The 18,935-nt window shown below is 56.9% G+C and overlaps 1 protein-coding gene across 2 annotated transcripts in view; it reads left to right on the forward strand.

Moving 5' to 3' along the window:
* CHD5 (chromodomain helicase DNA binding protein 5) overlaps positions 1–18,935 on the forward strand; it is a 156,682-nt gene that overhangs the window by 78,966 nt on the left and 58,781 nt on the right. For both annotated transcript variants that reach the window (XM_077976284.1, XM_015140724.3), the window contains 2 exons: positions 8,490–8,617; positions 17,169–17,348. In XM_077976284.1, the coding sequence (XP_077832410.1) occupies positions 8,490–8,617; positions 17,169–17,348 (308 nt within the window). The remainder of the gene's footprint in view (positions 1–8,489; positions 8,618–17,168; positions 17,349–18,935) is intronic.

An 18,935-nucleotide genomic window follows, 5' to 3' on the forward strand; every position in this document is an offset into this window, starting at 1 on the left:
GCAGCCCTCTCCTTGGTGTGCCCACTTGTAGAATGGGGACATAGCACTGGCTACCTCATAGAGGGTTATTATGAGGAACAGTGCACGTGGAACATTAGGCCACAGTGCCCAACACATAATAGGTACTCAATAAACTGTGGCTGGTGTAATTAGCACCAGCCAAGGGGGGCAGCTGTCCTGCCTTCTCCAAGGAAATGCTTCTGATACTTGCATCCTTAACCAGTAAGCCCAGGGGAGTGGGAGCCTGGGTGGGAGGAGGGCCGTGAAGCCCGAGGTAGGGCTGGCGGGAAGCAGGAGAGGGGTTCAGAAAATGTGGCTCTCAGCCCTCTTAGGGCCACTGCTGGGCTGGCAAGTTCCCTGCCTCGTTGGCCCAGCTTTTCCTCAATCACAGACAAAGCTAGTGAGCCTAGACTGGGCAGCGTCTGGACTAGGCACCGTTACCACTCTGGCCCCAGTGACAATTGGCCCTAGCCAATTGTGTGAGTATCTTAGGCTTGCTTCCTCAGGTCCAGGGGCCCGGAGAGAGCGACAGTCATGATTCCCAAAAGACCATGACTTTTTAGCCTGCGCCCCTACCCCTGTGGAAGCATGGTGTTTTTGGCGGGGGGAGTCACAGGGAGCCTGATTGTGTTTAACATTCTTTTCTGGGAGGAGGGAGGCAAAATGAGCAGCACACTTTGCCCAGTGACTTGGCCAGTGGGTTATTCATTATCATTCCAAGTTGATCAGGTAGTAAGATCCATCTGTGATTTTATCAGTTCATTCAGTCGCTCACCTATCATCCATCCATCCATCCATCCATCTACCTACCCACCCACATCTACCCATCCACCTACAAAACCAACCTAGTAACCATTCACCATCCACCTATCAGTCCATATCCATACCATATCCATCCATACATCCATCCATCTGTTCTTCCTACTCGCTATTCATCCATGTACCATCTGTCCATGCTTCCCACCATCCATCCATCCATCCATCCATCCATCCATCCATCCATCCATCCATTCATCCATCCATGCATCCATGTATCTTCCTGCTCTCCCACATCTACCCATCTACCCACAAAACCAACCATGATGGTGAAGTTACCGTTCACCATCCACCTATCTATCCATATGTATATCCATCTATCCGTTCATCCATCTGTCCATCCATCCATTTGTTCTTGTTCTTCCTATCCACTCTTCACCCATGCACTATCTGTCCATGCTTCCCACCATTCATTCATCCATCCATCAATCCATCCATCCACCATTCGTTCATCTTCCATCCACCATCCATCCATGCATCCATCCATCCACCATTAATTCACCCATCCACCATCCATCCATCTGCCCAGCCACCATCCATACATCTGCCCACCCACCATTCATGCTTCCATCCATTCACCCACCACCCATCATCTATCCATTCATGTACCCACCATTCATCCATCCATCCACCCACCATCCATCCATGTATCCATCCACCATCCACTCATCCATTCATCCACCATCCATTAATCCACCCACCATCCATTCATTCATCCATCCACCATCCATCCATGCATCCATCCATCCATCCATTCACCATTCATCCATCCATCCACCCACCATCCATCCATCCATGAATCCACCATCCTTCCATTAATCCACCCACCATCCACTTATCTATTCATTCACCACTCATTCATCCACCCACCATCCACACACCATCCATCCATCCGCCATCCATCCATCCATCCATCCATCCATCCATCCGTCCATCCATTATCCATCCATTCATCAATCCACCATCCAACCTTGCATCCATCCACCATCCACTCATCCATTCATCCACCATCCATTAATCCACCCACCATCCATTCATTCATCCATCCACCATCCATCCATGCATCCATCCATCCACCATTCATCCATCCATCCACCCACCATCCATCCATTCATGAATCCACCATCCTTCCATTAATCCACCCACCATCCACTCATCCGTTCATCCACCACTCATTCATCCATCCACGATCCACGCACCATCCATCCATCCGCCATCCATCCGTCCATCCATCCATCCATCGATTATCCATCCATTCATCAATCCACCATCCAACCTTGCATCCATCCACCATCCACTCATTCATTCATCCACCATTCATTCATCCACCCACCATCCGCCCACCATCCATCCATCCATCCTTCATCCACCATCCATCCATCCACCCACCCACCCACCATCTATCCATTCATCTTTCATTCATCCATCCATCCATCCATCATTCATCCACCACTCATCCATCCACCATCCATTCATCCTTCCATCCATCCTCCATCTTCCATCCACCATCCATCCATCCACCCACCATCTGTCCATCAATTCATCATCCATCAATCTATTCACCATCCGTCCACCATCCATTCATCCATCCACCCATCCACCATCCATCCATCTGCCACCCATCCATCCATCCATCCACCATCCATCTATCCATCCACCCACCCACCCTCTATCCATAAATTCATCATCCATCCATCTATTCACCATGTGTCCACCATCCATTCATCCATCCACCCATCCACTATCCTTCCATCTGCCATCCATCCATCCATCCACCATCTATCCACCATCCATCCATCCATCCACCCACCCACCCACCATCTATCCATCAATTCATCATCCATCAATCTATTCACCATCCATCCACCATCCATCCATTGACTATACAATTATCCATCCACCCATCAGAGACTTCTGGAATATCTTCTCTGAGCTGGGTACTGAACACAATGTGTATTGTCTAACTTTCTGGGGCTTTTGCTTATCTCTGTGGCTCTGTCATTATTTCACTCTCTTTCCCTGTCTTTCTCTCTTCCTCTCTCCCCATATCTGTCAGTTTTCATCTCCCCTGAGGTCATGCCCATGCCTCTCTCTTTCTGTCTGGCCATTTCTCTCTCTTTTGTCCCTCCCTGTCCCTCCAGGTTGACTCCCCCTCTCTTCCCCTTCTCACCTGTCTGTCCTCCTCCCCACTCATGCCCTGGGGCCTCTCCCTGCCTTCCCTGCACCCCCATACTGACTCCCCCCAGGCCCCAGTCACTTGGGGTAAATGCCTCATCTATCTCTGTCTCTTCCCTCCACTCCCCACTCAGGACTGATGCTTTCTTTTGATGTGACACCAATGAGGTGATGTCTGGGTTTTGTTAAATGTCATAAATAAATTATGAATCCTCTCTTGGGCGGGGGTACTGCCCCCCTTTGCCAGCATAGGGCCTGTCTCATTGGGGGAGGTTCAAGGACTAACGGCAGCCTTAGCCTGAGGACTCTTTCTTGGCCAGCGTCTAGGGTGGCCCTGAGAACCCCTGGCCCAGCAGTGCCCAAACTAGAGACCACTGCCTTCTGCCCTTCACCACTGCTGCCCTGACCCTCCTGAGTCTCGCTGGGCTCTGCCTGCCGTTGCTGAGCACCTGCAGGCATCGTGTGGATGCTTTGCATTCACAGTTTTTACTTCTCCCCATCGCCGTGGGGGAAAGGCTGCCACATTACGGCCATTTCACAGATGAAGAGAGAGGCTCAGTGGGGAGGGGACTTGCTGGCGTCACCCCCAGGAAGGGTAGCATTAAGCCTCTGCTGCCCCTGTTACTCCCTCCTCCTGACCTCCTGGTGGCCTGATTCTCTGCTTGGTGCTGGTTGGGGAGTCCGGGTGGGGAACAGCAGGAGCCCCTCTCCCCAGGTCCTGGAGAGAGCGGTGGACATTGAGCGGGGTCCCTGTCCTTGGCAGGTTTGCCGGCCTTTGCAACCTGGTGATGGTGTTCTCATCCCAGCTCCTGGCTTGGCCCCCTGCAAATCCTTTGACCACCGAGAATCAGATGACCTAACTTTCGCTCCACAGTCACATGCCTTCCCCTTGTTTTGATCACCTTGTGTTTGCCAGGTGCCCTGGCGACTGCGTCCTTGCTCCGCTGCGGCCCCCCCCAGAGGAGTCGGGGGCTGGAGCCTGGGCCTGGCAGAGCCGTGGGGCTGTATGCAGGGGGACTAGTGTGGTGAACCAGCTTTGACCCCCTTGAGGGACCTGTGACCTTCCAGACCACAGACCAGCCTGAGTCACCTCAGTGTCCCCAGGGCATACACCGAGCAGGTTTACACAGCGTGGGCTGTTTCAATGCTGGATTCTGGGAGGGTGCTGGGGGAGAGACTTGGCAAGGGGGTGGGCGCCCACTGCCTGGGTTCAAACCCGGCTCTACCACTGCCAGCTGTAGGACTGAGATGTGGGTAAATAATGAGGTCCTCTGAGCCTCAGTTTCCTAATCTGCAGATGGGGATAAGAATAGAACCCATCTCTGAGCCAGGCGTGGTGGTTGTGCTTGTTGTCCCAGCTGCTCAGGAGGCTGAGGTGGGAGGGTCGCTCGAGCCCAGGAGGTCGAGGCTGCAGTGAGCCATGATCATAACACTGCACTCCAGCCAGCGACTCTGTCTCTAAAATAAATTAAATAAATAAATAAAAGCTGCAGACCAGAAAGAATAGTACCCCTTTCTGAGTTGCTGTGTTGAACTGATACAGATTAATCAGTACTAGGTACTTTGGGCCTGGCACGAGCCTGGCAGATGGTATGCAGGTAACTGCCGCTATTGCAATGCACTACCCTCGTCAGCCTGGCCGCAGCCTGCAGTGGCAGCCTAGGCTAGCCTGGGGATCCCGCAGGGCTGAGCTGGTGCATACAGGGGCCGGGGGAACTCTGGAGGAAGCAGCAGAGGGTGCCTCTCCTTCCTCTGGTTGACTTCAGCCCCACCCCACCTCCACCCCCAGGAGGTGGGTGATCACAGGGTAATGGGTCTTCATTAGAGCAGGCTTGGATCTGTGGAGCCTCAGGCCCTGGAGGGGTAGGGCTGGTGCATGAGGGCAATGCCAGGTGGGCCAGGAGGGCGGTGAGGCAGCCACTTGGGGCCAGGAGCTGGCAGGACGAGGAGTTCTGAGGTGAGGTTGCACCTCCCCGGAGTCCCTCACCTGGCATGGGTGGGATCCTGCCTTACCACTGGCTGCATGCTCTGCGTCTTGGAACCATCAGGGCCTCTGCTCTGTCCCCACCAGATGGAGCCATAGGGAGGAGGAACTGGTGGGCTCAAGGGCACAGGCTGGGGCTTGGGGAAAGGCTGACTGTGGAGTTGCTTGGATGGTGACCCCCAGGTCTGGTTTTGGAAAGCTCAGGGCCTGCTGCAGGAGCAGAGGGTGTCCAAGGGCGGGAAGGGGCTGAGGCTTGGCTGAAGACCGGACTGTGTGGGGTGGTGGTGGGGGCAGTGTCACAGAGAATCAGGTGTGCGGTGACTTCAGGGCCACCCACCTGAAGCCATCTGGGGAGAGGAAGGGCCCATCAGAGACAGGGGTAGGCAGGGCTGAGTTCCCATTCCCGTGTGCCAGCTCCAGAGCCTTCTCAGAGGCGGGTTTCACCAGGCAGAGGCCCTGGGCTGTGAGGTCTTCTGGGAACAGAGTGGGGGGTCTGTCCACGGGCAGAGGGTCTGGGGCCTTGTCCTCAGAGGCCTGTTCTGAGCGTGGGGTAGGGCCAGAGCAGGGTCCTCCTTTGTCCTCCCCTTACCCATGGGAAGATCCCAGACTTCCTTCCGGAATTTCCGGCAGCCACCTGTGCATGCCCTCGTCCATTCTGTTGCTCAGGCGACCAGTCAGTGACCATGTGCCGGGCTGGGTTTCCTAAGTCTGGGACCACCCTGCTGGAAGGGGACAGCTGGAAGGAAGCAGGAGGGAGAGGCCCCCCCTCGAGATTGCATCAGCCGGAGCCCATTACATAAGCAGTGTTGGGCACTGCCAGGGTGTGGGGGTGGCTCTGCCCAGGCGGTCTCCTGCGGTGGCGGGGGAGGCGGAGGCCGGGTGGCAGAGTGGGCAGCTGTGGACTGGCATCCCATCAGCTGCCCCACCACAGACAGCTCCCTGCCAGCTCTGCCACTGCCCCACCGACACCTACTCTGCAGGACAAGTCTGGGGGGATCCCTGTGCACGTTTTCAGCTGGTTTGAAAAATCCCCACCTTCCCACACCAGTGATCAGAGGAATGGGACGGGGTCAGCTGGAGCAGCCCAGCCCCTGCCCCTGGCTATGTGGGGCCTGACCCATATAAACCCACCTGGGGCAGCCCTTGCTGTTGGCTCCCCTGTGTGCCCTAGCCCTCCACAGGGTGCCCTCCCCGTGTGGGAGCCCCAAGCACCTGGCTACCCTTGAGGAAGGCCCTGGTGCAGAGAGGCACCAAGACAGTGGTGCAGCCCCCCACCTTCCCCTGGTGCAAACTGGCCCTGTGGGATGCAGGGGTGGGAGGGGCGTCCGCTCAGCCACCAGAGCCACCAGTGCCCCAGAGGAGTGGGGACGGTGGGGCTAAAGCTGCACCCATGGTGTGGGCAATGGGAGCCCCAGAGACCCAGGGTAGGAGGCCTCCTGTCCCCCTTTCTCTGCTTAGGACTCTCCAGGGGTCCCAGGCCAGGCGATGGGGGCCTGTGTGGAGGGTGACAGGTGAGTGTTGGGTGTGTCCTGGGCCACATGCATGTCTGTGTGTCTGCATGTGGCGAGTGTGTCTGAGCGTGTGGGCCACGCTGGGGGACGCCTCGAGGCCCTTTTGTTGACCCTAAGGTCACCAGACTGCCTGGGTTCAAACCTGGCTCCACCACTGCCAGCTGTAAGTGGTTATGATAAAAAAAACTTCCTTGGGGGAAGGGGCTCTCTGTCTGTAAACTTGATCCAGTGGGGACACTCTGCCCGCTTTCTGGGTGAAAGCCTCCTGGTGGCCCCAGGACCTCTCGTCCTCCTCGGGGTCCCACTCGAAGCAACCCTCAGACTCTGAGTGACACTCCCTGTTGTGTCTCCACTGTCACAGAGGGTCGGGTCTGGGGTGTCCGTGGCAGAGGGTCTGAGGCTGAGGGGCTTCTCTTTGCTCCTCGGCTTCCCCTGAGTGCTCCTGAGTGCACAGGTGATGGTGGAGAGCGGGTAGGGCAAGCTGGATGGGGCGCTGGGGCCGCAGGCTGGCATGAAGGGCTCGCTCTCTCGTGGGCCCTTCTAGAGGACTGTTGGAGGTTCTTTCCTTCTGGAAGCCTCCTTTGCCCCCACAGGCAGAAGTGTCTCTACTTTGGATGGTTTGATTCTTGCTGCTCTGCCTGCCAAGAGGACCCTCCCCACTGCCCCTCCACGGCTCATGTCTGGTGCGCGGGAACTCCAGGCTTGGCTACCCTTTGTCTCTCCTGATTTCCCAGATGAGGGTCAGACCCCAGGCCACTGCTGCCACAGCAGGGGTCTCATGTCACACCCCCCAGGACACGTGTCAGCCCTTCCTCTGGGTTGGAGGTTGAGGGAGGCAGACCTGGAACTGTGGCCAGTGTCTTCAAAGATACTCCCCTCCTGAGCCTGCCCGGCCTGGGCCCCCTCGGCCTTCCGAGTCAGTGCAGGTGAGGGCAGCTCCTGAACACTCAGGTGTGCTGGGCACAGCATCTCTCTGTGGACTGTCACAGCTTTCTAGTGCCCAGCTGTAATGCGCTTGGTTTCCCGTTGTGAGTGTGTTGGAGGTGGGGGAGTGTGGACCTGTATGCCTGTGTGTGCACAGGTGCGGGATCCAGGAGGAGATACAATATGGTCTTGGATTCTCTATTGAGGCAGCATCCTGTCAAACCCGTGGCGTATCCTGGCATCTTCCTTGCTGAGTTTGTCCTGTAAATCCCCAGGGACCTCAGGTATGGGACCCGAGCGTCCCTGTGGTCCACAATTCTCTCCCTCTCTATTTATTTATGTTTTTTAAGACGGAGTCTCACTCTGTTGCCCAGGCTGGAGGGCAGTGGTATGATCCCGGCTCACTGCAACCTCCACCTCCTGGGTTTGAGCGATTCTCTAGCCTCAAGTAGTTGGAATTACAGGCGCCTGCCAGCATGCCCAGTTGAGTTTTGTATTTTTAGTAGAGACGGGATTTCATCCTGCTGGCCAGGCTGGTCTCAGACTCCTGGCCTCAGGTTATCTGCTCGCCTCAGCCTCCCAAAGTGTTGGGATTACAGGCGTGAGCCACCGTGCCCGGCAGGTCCAGCGTTCTCAAGTCGCCTCCTGGCCACACTGTGGTCCTCTCTGTGGAGGGGAGAGATGGGCCTCACTGAGGTCTGTGCTCTGCTCTGTCGGCCCCGACTCCTTCCTGGTAGAGGCGCTCTGTTTCTCGGGCAGTGACGGCAGCAAGGCAGTTCTATTTGTTGTTCGTGGAGGTTCAGTTTTCTGAACGCTGTCCTGTCAGGGCCAGGTGGTTATTGTCCCATTACAGAGGAGGGAAGGAAAGGCCAGGAGGTGAGGTGATGTCACACAGTCCCTAGAGCTGGGGCCCCTGTTTTGTGTTCTCCCACTTCACCAGGTCTGGGGAGAGCAGGGTGGCTGTGACCTGGCACAGTTGGGTGTCCGGGGTCTTAGCATCCCCAGGGCTGGCGCTGTGTCTTCAGGGCTGTCCTGGAGGAAGCTCAGGAGTAACCACTGCCACCTTCTGATTTTTCCAGAAGAAGAAGATGGTGGTCTTGAAGGCTTCGATGACTTTTTCCCTGTGGAGCCCGTGAGCCTTCCTAAGAAGAAGAAACCCAAGAAGCTCAAGGAAAACAAGTGTAAAGGGAAGCGGAAGAAGAAAGAGGTGAGGGGCAGCACCTGTGCTGGCGAGTTGGGGTCAGGTGGGGTTGTGGCTGCATCTGCCTGGCCGCAGAGGAGGGCTGGGGTCCCTGGACCTTGGAGTTTGAGGGTTTCTGAGAGCTGAGTTTGATGAAGAATGCCATAACCAGTGTCTGATACGAAGCGTTGTGCACGGAAGCCTTTTTAAGACGTTGGTGAGCTATCCTGTTTCTGGAGCAGGATGTCGGAGCGTCATTTTTCCTTCCTCCCGTTGTCCTATCCTGTGTGGGGACAGGGCCAGATTCTGTCGTCACGGTGCCTCCCTACCTCCCTGCCCCGCTCCCCGCTCCATAGCTGACTCCGTCCCTCTAAACTGAAACCTGAAGAAAGTGAAGTCAGTTGAAGAGAAGCAACGCCCCGTTTAGGGACAGTCACCTGCAGGTGACCTCTGCATTCCCGTCACTTTCTCCCTGGTTCTTGGCTGGTTCTGGATGGGCGAGGCTGCCGCACGCTCCGCTGCCTCTGGTTGGCGGGGTGTGACGGTGTGAACATGTCCCTTGTCTTCCCACGCTGCTGACACATTCCGAGCGTGCTTCTCTGTGCTTCACGCGGGCTCACTTGATCCTCATGACCAGCCCTGGAAATTGGTGGCATTCGAAGGATGATCGCCGGTTGGCAGATGGGGAAACTGAGGCGAGTTTGCAGCTTTAAGTCCTTCCTACTTGCACTGGCACACTGGGGTCTCTGCCATTTCCTCACCATATGTTTTTGGCTTCCTTCTGGGTGTCTCCTCTGATCCTCCAGGCCACCCTGTGTTGAGAACAACGGCAGGCACCTCACTTCACAGAGGAGAGCAGGGGCTCAGAGGTGCCCTGGCCCAAGGTCACACAGTGACACAGTGGCAGTACTGAGATCTGAACCCAGGGCTGTCAGCTGCACCAGTTGCCCCTGCCAGGCGTGTTTCTCCTCTCCTGCCTGCCCCGGGGGGACCTGAGGCCAGCTCTCCACCTTTCTTTCCCCCTGCCTAGAGGGGACTGGGCTGGCCCCACCTTGCAAGTGAGAGGTACAGGGAGGTAGCTGGTGAGGTGCAGTGGTGGTGGGGTGAGGTGCTAATGCTAAGCGGGTGCCCTTGGCAGCACTGGGCCTGGATCTAGGCCTCCCTGCAGAGTGAGATGGGGAGGTGGCTGCCAGAAGAGCCTAGGGGTGGGTTTGGGGAGCTTGTCCCAGGCTGGAGATGCTCCCTGCTGTGAGGGTTTCGGGAGGGCTTGTTGCGGGGGGTGCACCATGGGTCTCTTGTCCCGTGAACAAGGTGCGATCACTGGAAGGCTTTGAGCAGAGGAGAGACTGATGTGACATGACAGCCTGGCAGGCTCCCCTGGCAGCTCCAGGGACAGGCCAGAGGCAGGAGCAGAGCCCTGGGGAGGGAGAGATGGTGGTGGCAGGGGGCGAGGGTCCCTGCCTTCACCTCTGGGCCTCGGGTCTGTGTCCCATTTCCACCTCCCCGGCTTGTTTGGGGACTTGGAGGCATTTTGGAGGGCTCCGAACTCTACCTGCAGCCTGTGGTTCCTCCTCTGGTCTGGGTGTCAGCCTGGGGACGTTGGGAGGGCAGAGCCTGCCCTGGACTGTGTCCTTGGTCCTCACGGAGCTCAGGGACTGCCATGGAAAGGATGGGGCTGGGAGGTGTTGGCCCCACCCCTCTGGTCAGAGCTGCCCCAGGTGTGTCCTGCCCCTGTGCTCTCTGCTGGGGGCGGCAGTCAGCACCTCTCACCCACCTCCTACCGGCCCTCCTCTCCCGGCCTCTGCCTTGCCAGGCCCCTGCAGCCCTGGGCTCTCCTAGGAAAGCTTCCTGAGTGTGCCTTGACCATGCTCCACGGCCCCCTGGTCCGCAGCCTGTGTGGCATCCCCACTGCTGCCTGCCCCCACCCCCACCTGCTTTGCAGCCGATCCAGGCCTTTCTGGTCCTCCGTGCACACGAGTGTGTGCATGTGACTGTGTGTGTACCACCCTGTCTTCCCCTGGAGAGACCCTGGCCCCTCTGCCCGATTCTGCCTGCCTTCTCTGTTGCCCCTTAGCTCTGTGCCCCATCTGGCACAGTGTCGGGGATGGATGTGTGTCTGTCCCTTTCCAGGAACCCCCCCTTACCACCGGGCCAGCATGGGGGCTGCATGGGGAGGATTTGTGAGGTGAAGGGGGGACCCGGGTCTGTGGAGCTGGGTGTCGAGGCTCCTGCCTGGCCCATCATGCCCCAGAGACTCCCAGGCCTACGCTCTGAGGCTCCTGCATCTTCCCCAGGGTCTCAAAGAGGGTGAAGCTCCCTGTCCCTGTGATTCGATGGGGACGCGGAGATAGGACAGGGGAAGCGGGAACTGTGTGCCTGGAGGGTCCCCCAGGGAAGGAGAGGCTGTGAGCCAGCTCCTTTGGTGAGGGACTCCCTGAATTCCCTGCTGCAGCCCCTGCCCTCCTCTTCTGCTGCTGTGGCCGCTGCCCCCTGGCCCCAGAGGTCGGTCCTTGTGCTGGGCCCCTAGGGGGTAGATGGCTCTGGGGCTGCAAGGCCCTGGGATGAAGGCACTGAGACCGTCTGGCAGAGGCTGTGAAATCTTGCTCTGCTGCCGTCCCCGCCCTCACTCCTCACACCTGGGCTCCATGGGCTCAGGGTGATGTGGATTTTAGGACCCTGAGGCCTCGTGGTCCATGGCAGGGACTCCTACCTGTGCACCCCCTGCCTACCTCCTCTGAGTTAGAAGCTGGGTGGGAGTCTAGGCCAAGAAGGGCAGTGTCACCTGGGCCTGGGTCTCAGGCCACTGTGCTGGGTGAGCCTGGCTCCTAAATGCAGATGAAGGAACCAGTGGGGTGCAGCAGAGACCTATGGAAGCCCCTGTCCCCCCAGGTAGGGCTGGCTCCCCTCCCCTCTCCTGGGCTCAGGGTACAGCCCCAGCCCTGGCTAGGAAGGAGGCTTGGGGGGTGGGCAGCGTCTGGACAGTGGCGAGGCCTGGGGGCTGGGGGCCAGGTGGTCTTTGAGGCCTGGGAGGGCTGGTTCTCCGACTCTCTCATTCCCAGAGCGATGATCACGCTGAGCCTTCCCTTTTCCAACTGGCCCAGGTCTTCCCTCCGGCTTCTTTCTGTGACAATATGTTTTTGGTTTTTGTCCAGGTCCCTGTCTCTCTCTGGCTCTTGCCTGTCTGTCTCTCTCTGGGTCTCAGACTTGGTCTTTCCCTCTGGCCTGTGCTTGGTCTCCACCTTGGTAACCTCTCGGCATCTCCTCTCTGTCCTTGGCCCTCTTTTCTCTCTTCCCCCTCTCCCCTCATTTCCCTCCCTCCCTTTCATTCGCTCCACCCCTTCCTCACCCTCTCTCCTTCTCTCTGCTGAGATGCATTTCTGGTTCTTGGAAGGGGAAGGGGGCTGGGATGGACAAGAGGCCTCCGGAGGTGCCCTCTCCCTTGCATTTGAGAGCCTGGCTCGGGCCAGCTGTCAGATCTTAGGGGGTCTGGAGCATGCTGTGGCCCAGCTGCTGGGTGCCCCCTTGCCCACCTGCCTGGCAGACTTGGGACCCCAGGATAAAGGCAAGGGGATTTCACCCCTCTGCCCCTCCCTGCCTCCAACCAGGTGGCTCTAAGATGATGGGGCAAAGGGACCAGGGCAGGTGGGCCGCAAGCCGCAGTTTGTTGGTTGGGGGAGGCCGGCAGCAAGTCGTGGATTCTGATTTACATAAAATAACCGGGCTGCAGCCGGAACCTGAGCATATGTAGATGAAGCTCCCTGTCAGACCCTAGCGAGCGCAGGAGGGAGAAATGATTTCAACCTGTACTGCAGCGGTTACCATAGCAACCAATTATTCAGTGCTAAATTATAACTGTTTATAACACTGGTGAATGGGAAGGCTCCTATTTCATTCTTCCTTTTTCCCTCTCAATCTTGAAGGACCCCAAATGGAGAATGACCGACTCTCCGCACCCTTCCTTTTGAGTTTAAATGTCTCCTTTTTCAGGAGATGCCGTGTGTGTTCGGAGCATCGGGCCTAGAGGGAAGGGAGATGGAGGTGGGAGGCCTCCGCCAAGAAACATCTGCGGAGCTGGGAAGGAGGAAGGGCGGCGGGACTGTCCATTGGGATCCCCAGGGCCTGATCGCATGCTGTGCCTTCAGCAGGGTGGGGGCTCAGAGCAGAGACCCCTCCTGCCTGCCCCTGCCTCCTGGCACACATAGGCTGGGCATAACATTCAAGGCAGCTTTGCAGGTGGATTCCATGTGGGGACTCCACATCCACTAAGACTCTTCTGCTAGCTGATGGAGCATCCCCTGTAGTCACACCTAAGGCTGCTGTAGCCGAAAGGTCAGTGCCCAGGTCGAAGGCCAACTGTCATCTGGATCTTCATGCCTGCAATGTGGTTTGATGGCCCTTAAACCTTAGGGCTGGGTTGGTTCGGGAGCTTAGTTAGGGAATTACTGGTCTGTGTCTGTGTCTCCTCCCCCGCATGTGGCTTGGTCTATGAGCCTCTCTGTATGTTTTCAGATACTGAACTGCAAATCTATCTCTGGTTCTTGATCATTTCTTCCCTTCTTGCCACTGGATGATGCTTCGTCCCTCCAGGTCCCGCTGATGGGCCACTGCTCTGTTAGGTGTTTTCAGAACTATTTGGAGCTTTCTCTGCAAGGAGAGATTTTGGAAAAACACCACCAAAAGGAGGCCTAGTTCTAGAGTGTCAAAACAGCTGGATGCAGGGTTCTGCCCTGCACTGTTACCCTCAGCCAGCCCCTGGTAGGGGAGGAGGGCTCTGATGAGATCTGGTGCAGGTGGGAGGCCCAGCTGTGGGGGCTCCATGTGGTGGAGGCAGGGCAGAGGCTCAGGGCAGGGGAGGCAGGTGGGGACTTGGGAGTCAGACCCTTCTCTTCAACTGGACTCTCCCCAGTGCAGGCTGATGGAGGAGGGAGAGAAGCGCACCTGCTTCCAAGAAATGAGGGCTTTGCTGGCTTGCCTGAGCCCCAGTGGGTGACAGCAGGGCAGGGGCCACAGATGGGCAACAGACATGCCCGACGTCACCTGAGCCCATTCCGTGCCAAGGATCTGTGCCCTCCTGCCCTGCCACTTAACTCTGAGTGGACACTGGGTGAGCCCTTTGTCAGTGCCGGGCTCACGGCCTTCTGCCAGCCCTACTCTCCCAAGCTGGCGTGCGCTGCTGCTCCTGCCAGACAGTGGAGGCTGCTGGAGGTACCTTCCCCTCCTTATCCCTCCCTCCCTCCGGCTCTCTCTGGGCCGCCACTCCTGGTCTCCCCTGCAGGTCATCAAGGGGCCTGCTTGCCATCAGATGCCGGGTCAGCACCCCACAGATGTTGCCACAGCAGCCCCTTCTTGTCCGGGTCCTGCTCCCTCTGTACCGTGTTGCTGCCCAGCTGCTGGCAGCCTCTGTGCAGTTAGCTTGAACGCAATTCCAACAGCAGAAATGTGGGGGTGACTCTGATGTGTCCCCTCCAGCTTGTCATCCTGGCTGTATCTTTGGCTTCCAAGCAGAGCTGGGGTCATCATGGGTCGTTTGGGCATGTTCTAGGCATCATCAGAATCACAGTGGCCTCTGGTGTCTACGTGTGGGCATGGTGGTGTCGGGGGAAAGGGTCATTCTCACTGCAGCCTGCTCTGGCTTGGCCGAGTCCCCTGCCCAGGACACGGCAAGGCGGCCCAGCCCTAGAGACCTGGGTGCATGTCCCATCGTGCACCCCGCCCCACCCCGGCTCAGAGCACTGCTTCTCTGTGCTTAGGTTTCTCCCGTGTCAGAGATGTTCAAGGCATTTTCTTTTCTTTTCTTTTTTTTTTTTTTTGAGACAGTTTCACTCTTATTGCCCAGGCTGGAGTGCAATGGCGCGACCTTGACTCACTGCAACCTCTGCCTCACAGGTTCAAGCGATTCTTCTGCCTCAGCCTCCTGAGTAGCTGGGATTACAGTCACGTGCCACCATGCCCGGCTAATTTTGTATTTTTTTTTAGTAGAGATGGGGTTTCTCCGTGTTGGTCAGGCTAGTCTTGAACTCCCAGCGTCAGGTGATCCGCCCACCTCGGCCTCCCAAAGTGCTGGGATTTCAAGCGTGAGCCACCGCGCCCAGCCTCAAGGCATTTTCTTACAGTCTCCGTGTTTCCATCCTTTCTGGCATCCCCAGTTCACAGATGATGAAGCCGAGGTTAGCTTGCCACAGTGACTTGCCCGAGTCTCAGGCTTGCAGGGGGCAGAGCCTCCCTGGGGAGCCTGGGACTCACTGGCAGGCCATGCAGGATTAACCATGGGTCCCCCCACTTCACGCTCAGTGGGTTTGTGAGGTTTGTTCTCTGGCAGCTGAAGGCCCCCCAGGGCCCCTTCCTCTGTCCAGCCCCAGCCTCTGTCCGTGGTGCTGAAGTTCATGGCGGCTTCTCTCCCTTGTCCTTACCTCTGCTGGGGCGAGGGCTGCGGGAGAGCGTGTCTCTCAGATCTCCTGAAGGCTGGTCTCTTGAAGCTGGCCAAACTCTGACTCCTTCAAGGGGACATGGACATCACTGTCTGACCTCCACCTCCCCAAAGGACTGAGGCTGAGCCTGGGAGCTGTGGCTCCAGGGCCCAGCATCTCCTCCAGCCTTGAGAGTAGGCTCCCAGCCAGTGGCCGCGTCAGTATTCCCGGAAACACCCGGGTTCCGGAAAAGCAAAGAGCACAGAGGCCCTGCTGCCTGGCAGCTGGCAGCGCCGCTAACTCTGGCGGCTTAATGGGCTAAGAGGTTTGGGAACAGGGAGGTTGGCGGGCAGGGGAGAGGGAGCGGGGCTTCCAGGAGAGTGGGGAAGTGCAGGCAGCGTGTTGGAGGGGGTGCTTCCCAGCTGGATCTTAGAGGAGGGGACCCTCACCTCCCCCTTCAGTGACCGTCTCCCTCTCCACTAACTGTTGGATGTGCCTGTTTGGAGCCACTCTCCTGGGAAAAGGCAGGTCATCCCCTTTTGACAGTGTGGCCTGAAAGGGCAGAGGTGGGCTGGGAGCCTCCCAAGACTATCCAGGGAGGCCCCCTGCCTTTGCTGCTCCCTCACTCTCTTTCCTTCTGCCACCCTTTCCTTTCCTTCTCCTTCCCTTCTTCTCTCCCTCCCTCCCTCTTTCCTCCATCCTCCCTCCCCGCCACTGCTGTTTCCTGAGCTCATTTTTTTATCTCTCTGGTTCTCTCTTCGTCTCGTCCCTTGCCTCTCCCTGCTCACCCTGAAAACAGTTAATGGCAGTCCTGTGCATGGCAAGCCCTGCGCACGGCGGGGATCATGGCCCTGCTGCCCGGCCCCTCCCTGGGAAGTGGCTGTGGAGGGCTTCGCCAGTCGACTTGCGACTTGCATCTCTAAAGGCCACAAGTAAATCACTTTCTCCGAGGGGCAGCACCTCTCTCGTGGGGTGCTGTGGTTGTAAACGCCCTTATCTCCATATAAATGAGCCATTTTCTGCCTGTACAGACAGGAAACTAAATCAAGGAAGCTAGGCTTAAGAGCTGCCTAAATTACCTTGTCTTGTATGGAGAGGAAGAGGCCAGGCTAGGATGGAAGTGGGGGAAGGTGGGCTTGTGCCATCCGTAGTAGTGTCTGCAGAGTCCGCACATGGAGAAAACTGGGATGTGCACGCTGCATTAATTACAGGTTTCACCTGACGAACGCAGTACCATGGGATGTGAACTTAAGCAGAGCGCTGCGGCGCTGGGGCCTGAGATGCAATGGCCCTTCTCCGGTTGGGGCCCTTCTCTGGCTGGGGCTCTTCCCTGGCTGGGGCTCTTTCTTCCCTGGCTGGGGCTCTTCTTTCGCTGGGGCCTTTCCCTGGCTGGGGCTCTTCCTGTGCACTCTGGTTTTTTTTTTTTTTTTTTTTTTTGAGACGGAGTCTCGCTCTGTCGCCCAGGCTGGAGTGCAGTGGCCGGATCTCAGCTCACTGCAAGCTCTGCCTCCGGGGTTCATGCCATTCTCCTGCCTCAGCCTCCCAAGTAGCTGGGACTACAGGCGCCCGCCACCTCGCCCGGCTAGTTTTTTGTATTTTTTAGTAAAGACGGGGTTTCACCGTGTTAGCCAGATGGTCTCGATCTCCTGACCTTGTGATCCGCCCATCTTGGCCTCCCAAAGTGCTGGGATTACAGGCTTGAGCCACCACGCCCGGCCTTCTGCACTTGGCTTTTTAACTCTGGGACCACATCCTCCAACACCGGCTCCTGGGTCCATGCCCCGTCATGTAAAACTGGTTCAGCCTCCAAAGTCCGTAGAAGCCTGATGATGACTGAAGCAGAGCCTGAGTTCACCTGCAGGGCTGCCGGAGTGGGCCAAGCTGAGCTTGCCGATGGAGAAGCCTGCTCTCACCAGAGAGCTGCTCTCACCTTGCCTCATCTGCAGGCTCCACTGCTTCCTGTGGCGTAGACCCTGGAGACAAGACTTCGCTTAGGCTGGCTTGGGGTTGCCCCTTTGGCTGGACTTTGGGGCTGAGCCGTGAGCAGTGGTCCCTGATGATGACCGATCCCCAGCGTGGGCCAGGAGGTAGCTTTCAGGGTCATCCTGCCACCCAGGACTCTGGATGTTTGTGAGGCCTCTGTTGCCCTCACTGTCCCCCTTCTTTTCCAGGGAAGCAATGATGAGCTATCAGAGAATGAAGAGGATCTGGAAGAGAAGTCGGAGAGTGAGGGTAGTGACTACTCCCCAAATAAAAAGAAGAAGAAGAAACTCAAGGACAAGAAGGAGAAAAAAGCCAAGCGAAAAAAGAAGGATGAGGATGAGGATGATAATGATGACGGATGTTTAAAGGTGACTATGGAGGCCTGGCTGGGGGGACAGAGCGACATCCCCGTTGGAGGGGCTGAGCCTCTTGCCTATATGGGTTTTTTTTTTTTTTTTTTTTTTTTTTTTTTTTTGTGAGATGGAGTCTCGCTCTGTTGCCAGGCTGGAGTGCAGTGGCGCGACCTCAGCTTACTGCAACCTCTGCCTCCCAGATTCAAGTGATTCTCCTGCCTCAGCCTCCCGAGTAGCTGGGACTACAGGTGCATGCCACCATACCTGGCTAATTTTTGCATTTTTAGTAGAGATGGGATTTCATCATGTTGACCAGGATGGTTTCCATCTCTTGACCTCGTGATCCACCTGCCTCAGCCTCCCAAAGTGCTGGAATTACAGGCGTGAGCCACGGTGTCCAGCCTGTTTTTTGTTTTTTTAAGATGGAGTTTTGCTCTGTTGCCCAGACTGGAGTGCGGTGGCTCCTGCCTTAGCCTTCCAAGTAGCTGGTACTACAGGGACGCATCACCACGCCCAGCTAACTTTTGTATTTTTAGTAGAGATGGGGTTTAGCCATGTTGGCCAGGCTGGTCTTGAACTCCTGGCCTCAGGTGATCTGTCCGCTTCAGCCTCCCAAAGTGTTGGGATTACAGGCGTGAGCCACTGTGCCCGGCCTGTTCTCTGCCTTCTGACCTGAGAGCCTGAGTCCGAAGGGCCAGAGTGTCCTTTCCCAGCTGACCTGAAGATGGAGCCATGAGCATGTGTGCTCTCGTGCGTGCGTGTGTGCATGCACAGTAAGGATGGATGAAATTTAGGGCTCAGTGGTGGAGATCGTGCAGCATCTTGCTGATGTACTGTCTGCTCTGCCAACAGCTTGCCCGCACGAGTGAGCAGCTATTTCTGGGGAGAGTGATAGATAGTGTGAGCTCCAGTTTAGTGTCAGGAACCTCTTGCTTGGAGCAATTTGGGAAAATAAAACAACAAATGGATTCTTTGCCACAAGAAGTGCTGGACAGCTTTGTTTATGGTAGGAAGGGAACTTGTGTCCTGAAATCCTGCCCAAGCAGGCATTCCTGGAGTCTCCTAGTGCATGCGGGGCAGAGCAGTTACAGAGATGGGCCAGCTCTCCCCTGGGTCCAGCATCCCCAGGAACATGGGAAATGATGTGAAGTAAGCCAGGCCTTTATGGTCATGCTGAGGTGCTCTGAAGTCTCAGAGGCTGCACCCTGGGGCTCCTTGGGGAGGCGGAGAGGCCAGGGGTGAGGCTGGTGGACAGGCAGCGGGTGAGTGACAGTGCCATCCAGGAACACTGTGCTCCCTTTGTTCTTTTATGAGACACCGAGGCTGAGTTTGGGCTGGCCGCGGATTTAAAGATAAACGCTCTGTAAATATTAGTACAGTTGCTGTTGGGTGAGGCGGAAATCATGAATGTGAATAACTGAAGTTGGGAGGTGCCAGAGGAGGAGCAATTCTTCCTGGCGGTGTCCTGACACCGGGGGTGATTTCGGGAGTCAGTGGAGTGTTGTGAGTCACTGGAGACAGATCACTGCTGCAGGGCTGGCAGTTCTGAAAGCTTCACTTAAGGGAGTGATTCAGGGTCACCCCGTAACAGTATCATCCCCT

This window comes from Macaca mulatta, chromosome 1, assembly GCF_049350105.2.
Source record: "Macaca mulatta isolate MMU2019108-1 chromosome 1, T2T-MMU8v2.0, whole genome shotgun sequence".
Lineage (NCBI taxonomy): Eukaryota > Metazoa > Chordata > Mammalia > Primates > Cercopithecidae > Macaca > Macaca mulatta.